The 8,675-nt window shown below is 67.3% G+C and overlaps 1 protein-coding gene across 3 annotated transcripts; it reads left to right on the top strand.

Annotated features, from left to right (window-relative positions):
- Positions 1-1,061: 1,061 nt before the first annotated feature.
- CDC42EP4 (CDC42 effector protein 4) lies at positions 1,062-8,028 on the top strand. 3 transcript variants are annotated; one of them, XM_069032749.1, is made up of 2 exons: positions 1,062-1,139; positions 6,169-8,028. In XM_069032749.1, the coding sequence occupies exon 2, from the start codon at positions 6,271-6,273 to the stop codon at positions 7,207-7,209; it is 939 nt and encodes a 312-aa protein (XP_068888850.1). In that variant the 5' UTR covers positions 1,062-1,139; positions 6,169-6,270; the 3' UTR covers positions 7,210-8,028. The 3 variants fall into 3 exon arrangements, with proteins under 3 accessions (XP_068888850.1, XP_068888852.1, XP_068888851.1); XM_069032751.1 differs by lacking the exon at positions 1,062-1,139 and adding an exon at positions 1,191-1,211; XM_069032750.1 differs by lacking the exon at positions 1,062-1,139 and adding an exon at positions 4,967-5,040.
- The last annotated feature ends 647 nt before the right edge of the window (positions 8,029-8,675 follow it).

Genomic DNA, 8,675 nt, shown 5'->3' on the forward strand with positions numbered 1-8,675 from the left:
TCCCGTGGAGGGAAGCGTCAGCCCCAGATGAGCCATGCCAGAGCCCGGTGCTGCCCACCCAGCGGGCCCCGGGATCGGGGACTGGAGCTCCTTGCACCAGCGATGTGAGAAACCTCCGGACCTCACAGTGTCGTGTCCCAGCACCCCAAGAGCTGCATGACCAGAGCATCCCAGCACCCCACTCGCCACACCCCCCTGCCTCCCTCCACAGAGACGCCAGATGCTCCAGAATAGCCAAGAAACGCTGCATTAGGCAGGTTCGGGATAATCTCGGCTCTCCCGCCCCTTTTCTCCCACAAAGGTTTTGTCTTAATCCCCGTGAGCGAGCGGCTGTGCAGCCCAGCACTCTCCCTTTCAGCTCAGTGTCAGTGGGGCTGGGATGATCATGGAATTCGCCGCCAGGGCCGGGGTGGCCATGGATCCATCCCTGGGGCCGTAGAGCCCCGCACCAGCACCAGCTCTGGAGCTCTGGGGTGGCCACAGAGCCCCTGTCATCGTGTCCTGGCCACCGCCCACCCAACCCACACACGGCCTGGAGGGATCCCACAGCCCCCCAAAAGGGATCGAGCAGTGGGACTGGCTGGGGACAGGGAGATGGGGACAGTGGAGGGAGGTGGGTGCAGCCTCGTGGGTGTCACGGTCACGGGTGGAACGGGGACATCGCTGCTGCCCTGGGGCTGAAGCCGCGTCATTTTGGCATCTCCGTGAGCTCTTAATTCCCCGTAATTAATTAGAGTCGGTCACCCACCGTCACCTCAACCCCGCCGCTCTGCCAGGGGTGCGGCCAGCTCCTTGCTCTGCCTCCGGGGACCCCACTCGTGACCCCCGGCGGGAAGGGACCTGTGAACCGCCGCTCCCGCCGCTCCCTTCATCCCCCCGGGAGGTGCCGAGCCCCCGCTCATGACCCCTCTCATGTCCCCCCCTCCCTTGGGACCCCCCGGGCGGGGCCGTGCCGGGGACAAGGATCGCCCCCCCCCCGCCCCACTCGGGTTTGAATGGAGGGCGTGGGACAGCCCCGTGACGTGGCGCTGTGCCATTGGCCCGGGCGGGGCGATGATGTCATCGCGGGGGGGGCGGGGGGCGCTCCGTTCCGGCGCGGCGCGGCCATGGACCGGCGGCGGCGGGGCCCGGGCGAGCAGGTACCGGGGAGGGGGGACACCGGGGCTCCGGGGGTCGCGGCGGCCTGGAGACACTCGGCTCCGCTCGGCCAGGTCCGGCCCGGCTCAGTCCGGCGTGGGGGGAGCCCGCGGCGCTCGGCTCGGCTATTGTCCGGCGGGCGGGCGGGGTCCCCGGCGCTGCCGCGCTCCGGTACCGGGCAGAGGGGCGGCCGGGGCCCCCCGCCTCGTTCCCCGCCGGGCCGTGGGGCCGGTGCGCGGCGCGGGTGGGCGAAGGGGTTAACAGGATGCGGAGCGCTGTTTGCCCAGCGCGGGGCACCGGCCCGGCTCACCCCGCCCCACCGGCGATCGGCGCCCGTTCGCCCGCGGCTCCGCCGAGCCCTGCGCGGGGGTGGCGGTGGCCGGAGCTAGCGGTGGTCGCGGCCGGGGCGGTGGCTGCCCGCGGCCCGTCTCGGGAAGGTGGATCCTCGCCGCGCTGGAGCGGGTCCAGCGGCACCCCGGGGCTGGCCGGGGCTGGGCTCCGCCGGGTGCTGAGTCAGAGCTGCCCGAAATCCCCGTCCCGTTCATCCCCCCGGTGGCTCCGGACAGGGCTCGGGAGTCCCGGCTGACCGCAGCCTGCCCTCCGTCCTGCTGCCCGTCCCCGGGCGGCACACGCCGCTGCCACGGGTGCCCCGGAGAGAGGGACCTGCCCGGCTCTGCCAGCTCTGGGCACGGGACTGGCTCCCAGACCCGCTCCGGTGCCCGTAGAACTCGGGCTCGGTGGGCAGCGACCGCTCGTGGGGCGCTGGACTCGTCCCACGCCGCCCCGGTTTGACCCCGGCAGCAGCGGGAAGTATAGATGTTTCCAAGCGCCGAATCTATGGATCAGGAAGGCTGTTCCAAAGCGAGTTGGGATCTATAGAGCAGGAGAGCTGTTTTAAAGGGATCGTTAATGGGCTGTGGGGGGAAACTGAGGCACAGCGTGCGATCTCTGCACCCAGGACAGGGCTCGCCCCCGAGCCGGGCACGCAGTAAACAAATCTGTTTTGGACGCAGCTCCCTCGGAAACCGTGGAGCGACTCCAGCTGAGGTTTAGCACCGAGGAGGCTCCGTGTGTTTGGGTCTGGGGTGCAGAGCGAGCCTCGGCTGAGCCCCGATGCCCGGGGCAGCCTCCCGGCTCCGCGCCACGGGCTGAGCGGCCGCGGGGCTCCCTCCCCGGCCCCCAGCGCCAGCCCCGGCGTTGTGCTGACCGTGCCGCTCGCTCCCTTTGTTCGCTGGGTTTTGTGCTGTGCACAAACAGCCGCCCTGGGCCCCCGAGCCGGCCGGCTGCGGGCTGCGGGCCCCGGGCAGGTAGGGAGCCGTGGCCGCGCTGTGGGAAGTCTGCCTGTTTACTTCCCGTCCACCCCAGCGAAACCGCAGGAATCCGGAGCCCGGCGCAGGTCGGGAGGTCTGTTCAGCCCCGGTATCCTGTCGAACCCCGGCCGGCCCCTGTTGCGAGAGACAGAGCCAGGGCCAGCGAGGAGATAACCTTTCCCCCCGGAAAAGTCCCCTCCTGGCCCTGCAGAGCCGCGGGCTGGTTCGTGGCCCCACAGCTGGAGGATTTATGGTCCTGTGCGTGTTCTGGCGTGTCCTGCCAATAGTTCCTTGCTGAACTCTGGCTACCTCCTGGCTGCTGGCAGTCCCTCGGGGAGCACTTCTCTGCTTTTGGCACTGACGGTGAGTTCCCAGCCTGGTGCTGCTCTGTGTGCCGAGAGCCCTGGCGAGAGCCAAGCTTCTCCTCCCGCCCCGTATGCCATCATCTCTCCATCCCCCGGCTCTGATGCTCGCTGGCAGTGGCTTTTCCACTTCCAGAGGCTGCTCCGTGCATCCCACGGTTTCGCTGCAGCGGCGTGGCGATGCCAGGGACAGGACCAGACCTGTCACCACGCCGGGGTGGAGGCGGTCACCGGGGCGCCGGGGCTGCCCGCACTGACAGGACCGTCTGCCCCCAGGCCCTGGGAAGACTCGCTGGGGAGCCCGACAGAGGGTGTGACAGCGGCTGATCCCCTCCTGGGCCGGCGGTGGCAGGGTGTGATCCGTGCCCTGTCTCCAGCTGCTGTCTGCCAGGCTCCAACATCAAAGGATGAAAGGATCCCCGAGGGGCAGCGCACCCGAAAGTGGGGCTGAGCAGGCGGGGTCTCCCTGTCCCGTGTGCGGGTTCTCCCTGGCCCTGGGCAGTGTGGGGGACCCGACCAGTCCAGCACAGCCCCTGCCCCAGCGCCCGACAGGGCGGGGAGAGCATCCTCTGATCTCGGGGTGCTGCCTGGGGGGCTCTGCATGGCGAAGCCGGGGAGCTCGTTTGGAGCCGGCTGGGCCGGCCAGGATGCTTTCCCAGTTTGGCTTTCCCAGCCTGTGAGCGGGAAGAGCTGGGGGCAGGATGCATGGGAATGTGGCTGGACTCGGCATTTCTCCTGTGTGCACTCGTTCGCTGGCCTCCTTCTTTGAGCCACTTTCCCTCTGGTCCCCACGGGTGACTGATGCTGAGCGGGATGAGATGAAGAGGACTGGGGGGGCGGGGGTCTCGTGGGAAGCCTGCACCATCAGGGCACGTGGGCCTGGCCAGGGCTGTCCCAGTTCTGTGCTGTCCTACAAGCAGACATTCACTTACAGGGACAGTCGTGTCCCTGGGCCCTTCAGGTTCTCACTCCTCGGAGCTTGTGATCCCAAGGGGCTCCGAGGGCAGGTGGGAAGCAGCACAGGGCTGTCAGTACAAGTTACCTCCCTTTGTCCTCGACCCGTGTGTGCAGGTCCTGTCCCCTCCCCTTGTCCCAAAGCCCTGCTGGGGCTTGGCTCTGCTCTGGGCTCACTGCCCTGGGATGGTGCCTGCGAAGTCTCTCGGGTTACCAGCAGCTTCCCCTGGTAGGTGGCTGGAAAGGCAGCACCAGAGATGCCTCCCTGGCCTGGTTTCCTTTGTGAAAGCGCCAGCAGCGGGAATGTCACAGGATCTGCTCTCCCCGAGCGAGAGGAGGAGAAAAGGGCTCTGTGTCCAGCTCCCCTGGGCCGGGCTGTGTGGGCAGCAGTGTCCATCTGTGCTGCCGTTGCCTCTCGGGGCGAGCTGGGAGCGAAACATCGAGGAATGGGGGGAGATTTTGGCTGCTGTGCAGAGGCTCTGTGGGCTGCAGCGTTCAGGGGAGGGGGACACGGTGCTGGTTTGGAGGCTGTGACGGTGGTGGAGCATTGCTGGCCCGGCCGGTCCCGCTCCAACCTCCCGGTGGCCCCTTTGCTGCGGCTTGCAAAGTATCTCACAAATGCTGAACTTGGCCCCGAAATCTAAATACAAGGGAGGGACAGTCCCCAGATGGCCTAAATCAGCAGCACGGTTGCCTGGCCCAGCTGGGGAGCTCGCCGGGAGTGTTTGTTTTATGGAAAACCAAAGGCTGGAGGAATGCTGGCCTGGAAGGAGACGTTGGAAAGGGGAAGCGTTCGTGCCATGCACACGTGCCCGGCCGGGCGTGCGGGAGATCCCGGACAGGGAGCAGGGTCCAGCGAGCTGCTCATCTGCGTTGGCTGAGGGCGGAAGGAATTCCCCCGGCTCCTGGTTTGAGGTGCGGGGAAGCGGGTGTGGCTCCTTGCTGGCTTCCCCCGGCTGCTGGGAATGGACTGGGGGCTCCTCCAGCCGGCCCCGCCATGTGCCATCATCGCCCTGGGTGGCCGTCCTGCCGAGGGGGCTCGGGCTGTGCCCCCCTGGGGTGGTGGGATCCTGCACAGGGCTGGACAGGGAGCGTGGCCGTGTGCCAGCGGTGCCGTGCCACGGGGCACTCCTACCCTGGCCGGGTCCATCCGGGACCCGTGCACGGGAGGGTTGGGCAGCGGGACTTTGCCCCACCGTGGGGCCAGAGTCCATCCTGCCCGGACACAGCCTGCCTGAGGTTCTGCTGCTCCTGTGGGGACAGCGGGGTGTCTCAGGGTGGGTGTGGGGAGGGAAGGGGGGGTGGACCCCTGGGCTCGCTTTCAGCTGCACCCTGGGGCCGGGTGGGCACCGGGCGGGACGTGGCCCCCGCCCCGAGGCTCGCTCCGAGGACACACGTCCGGCCCTTCCCGTGCGTGTCACGGGGCGCGGTGTCGCCGGCGGTGCCCGCAGGGAGGAAGCGGGCGCCCACGAGCCCTTCCTCCCCGGCAGCCTCTGCCGGGACCACCTGGGGCTGCCTGGCGCCACGGGATGCAGGGACACAGTCGCTGTCCTTGTCCCCTCCTGCGTGGCTACGGGCGCTGGGCTGGACAGGTCGGCTAGTGGCCCCGAGGTGGCCCAGGGAAGGAGTGAAGTGCCCCTTCACATTCTGGTCAGCCGGAGCCCTCGTCGTTTCTGTCACCTCTGAGTCACAGTGGTGACGATGAGGTGGCCGGGAAGGGTGGGGACGGCCACGGGTGGGCTCAGTTCCGAGCAGCAGCACGGGGGGTTCTGGGGGGCTCCAGGACAGCAGCAAAGCTGTGTCCCCACGTCCCCATCCTGCCGAGCATGAAGGGGTCCCCATCCTGGTCCCCCCGTCCCCCTGCTCGGCTGGCGGTGCCTCCCGGGGGCTCTAGGCCCTCCTCACACACTTCCTGCCGTCTGTTTCCAATTCCTCCTGGCGTCTGCTCCTCCCTGCTTTCTTCCAATTAAAAAAAAAAAAAATCCCAGGCATCTTCTCAGCGTGCAGCTCGCAGGGGCTGGAGCTGCTGTGCCCCTCTCCAGCGGGCTGGGGCTGCATGAGGAGGGGGCAGAGGGTGCCCATGGTGCCCTGCATCTCTTTTGGTGCCCATTCATGTGGGGCACAGGGTCAGGGATCATCCGGAGGGATTTCTGTGCCCAGGTCTTTCTCCTGAGGTTCTCTCTGCTCCAGGGATGGGTCTAGGACCCGCTTGTTCAGGGGGTGTGGGGAGCTCAGGGGGGCCTGAGGATGTGTCCCGTGTGGAACGATGCCCTGCATGGGGGCAGTTCCCGGGAGAACCAACCAGCTGGTGGGCACAGGGTCACAGTTTGCAGCTCGGTGGGATGAAATCTGGTGCCCTCCCATGTCCTCAAAGCCTGACCATGTCCCTCCTTCCTCTCCCCTAGGAGTGAACCATCCGTGACGCCGGTGAGGTGCTGGCCGTGGAGCCCCAGCTGTGAGCACCAGGCACGGGACCCAGCGTGGCACAGCCTCCCCTGGCCACCACGATGCCGATCCTCAAGCAACTCGTGTCCAACTCTGCCCACTCCAAGCGCCGCTCGCGGGCCGACCTGACGGCCGAGATGATCAGCGCGCCCCTGGGGGACTTCCGCCACACCATGCACGTGGGGCGTGCCGGGGACGCTTTCGGGGACACCTCCTTCCTCACCAGCAAGGCCGGGGAGCCGGTGCCGGAGGTGGGAGAGGAGCTGGGCGCCTCCAAGCCCAGCCTGCTGTCCCGCCGCTTCCGCAGCAGCAAGCGCTCGCAGTCGGTGACGCGCGGGGACCGGCGCGACATGCTGGGCTCGCTGCGGGACTCGGCGCTCTTCGTCAAGAACGCCGTGTCCCTGCCCCAGCTCAACGAGAAGGACGTGGACAGGAGCGCGGGGCAGCTGCCCAAGAGCCTCTCTTCCAGCCCTGTGAAGAAGCTGCCCGAGGAGATGAGCCCCGAAGAGCAGCAGCGCCCGAACGGGGCGGCCGCGGGGCCGCTGAGCCCCGGCTTGGATGAGCGCGACTTCGGGGACATCACGGACCTGCCCGTGGTGGTGGCCAAGAGCGGGGCGGGCTTGAAGCACGCCGAGTCCATCATGTCCTTCCACATCGACCTGGGGCCCTCCATGCTCGGGGACGTGCTGAGCATCATGGATAAGGATCAGTGGGAGCAGGACGAAGACCCCGACGCGGAGGAGAGCCGCGAGGAGGAGGAGGGGGAGCCCGCCCCGCCTGGTTCCCCACTGGTGGCCGTGGCGGCCCCGCCGAGCCAGAGCCCGGCCCGCGGCGCCGGTGGCCGCAGCCCCAGGGACAGCAGTCCGGCGTCCAGCTGCACCTCGGGGCCTGAGGAGCGCAGCCCCGTCCCCAGGCCACCGAGCCAGCGGGGGGGGCCCCCGAAACGCCCCGACAAGGAGTTCTCGTTCGCTGACGAAGACGATGACGAGATCCGGGTATAAAGGCGGGCGGCCGAGCCGAGGGCCTGGTTCTCACTGCGGTTGTTTGGACACAGGGCTGAACACCCCAACGGGTGGCACTGGGGAACACTCGACTCCTGCCTCGTTCCCTCTCTGTGCTGCAGCAGGACAGCGCTCTGCTCCCGGGGCCAGGGGCGTTCCTGCCGTCTGTCAGACCCCAGAGAGCTCCAGCACTTCCTGGGAGGGGAAGGCAGACTCGATTTCGGTTCTTTCTGTTGGACTTTGGATATTAGCTCCTTTCTCCTGCCCCCTGCCCATGTAAAGCGATTTAGGATCTGACAAGACGAGCCTTTGGAGTTTTAGCCCCTTTAGTAATATATATATATTTTCCGCCGTACAGTTTTTACTGTTTTCTGATTTGTACTCACCTTTCTCTACTCTCTTTTGGTTTTAACCGAGGGAAGATTTCCCGTGAGGAAGAACTTGGCTCTGGAGCTCAGAGGTGGCCTGGGACTATGGGCAGCTCCAGCTTCCTGGGTTTCTTGGGGGCTTTCTGCAGACCAAGAGCCTCCCAGTGCCGTGGCAGGTGCTCGCTCCCTATCCCTCGGATGGATGGATGGATCCATCCCAGATGCTTGACCCTCTAACCAGCCCGGGGGTCGCAGGGATGCTCCCAGCCAGCTCCAGGGATGCTGATGGAAGTGTGGGTCTGTCTCCTGTGGGAGGAGCACCTGGAAGCCACCGGAGCCAGGGAATTCCGGTGTCCCGGTGGGGCCGGGCGGTGCCGGGAGCAGGCGGCTGGGACAGGAGGTTTTATACCGTGTATGTACAAATGCAAGGAATAAAAGGAAATGGTAGTGACCGCAGTGGCCTGGGTTCCTGAGGGGTGACACGAGGGGGGGACCTGCTGCCCAAGCAGGACCAGTGTGCCCGTGCTGCCGCCAGTCCCAGCCCCGTCCTGCTGCCTCCACCTTCACTGCCCATCCCTGGCCGTGCTGCTGGCCGTAGTTTGGGCACCTGCCGTGGCCGAGCTTTCTCTGCCCGTGGCCTGAGGAAGTGGGAGAGCTCCTGCTGGCCGGATCTGGCTCCGGCCTGGGACCCTCGGGCCAGGCAGCTCCTGCCAAGGGATGGCTCTGCCAACGCTCCCCTCTCCTCCCCCAGCCCTGCTCCTGGCCAGCCGGGGAGGAGGGGATGGTGCTGGGGGGGCAGGACTGGCTGTCCCTGCTCCCACGGGCTGGGAGCCAAGGGGTGCCCTGGGGGTTCCCGGCCCCGTGGGGCTGCTGTGGCCCTGGATGATCCCGGCATAGCGAACAGGGCAGGTCACTCCCATCCCACAGCCAGCTTCCCACAGCTCGGCCACTGGTGAAATGGGGCTCTGCCAGTGCTGGGAATGACTTCCCTCTCCAGCCCCTTGGATGGAGCTGGGCTGAGATGGGGCAAAGTGCCAGGAACAGCCCCACAGCCCTTCCCTGAGCGGGTGGAGAGCACGGAGCTCTGGCCAGGCTCTC

Source organism: Aphelocoma coerulescens, chromosome 18 (genome assembly GCF_041296385.1).
Source record: "Aphelocoma coerulescens isolate FSJ_1873_10779 chromosome 18, UR_Acoe_1.0, whole genome shotgun sequence".
In the NCBI taxonomy this organism is placed as follows: Eukaryota; Metazoa; Chordata; class Aves; order Passeriformes; family Corvidae; genus Aphelocoma; species Aphelocoma coerulescens.

What these genes read in the sequence shown, in the direction of transcription:
- CDC42EP4 (XM_069032749.1), top strand. Translation starts at nt 6,271, where the DNA reads ATGCCGATCCTCAAGCAACTCGTGTCCAACTCTGCCCACTCCAAGCGC.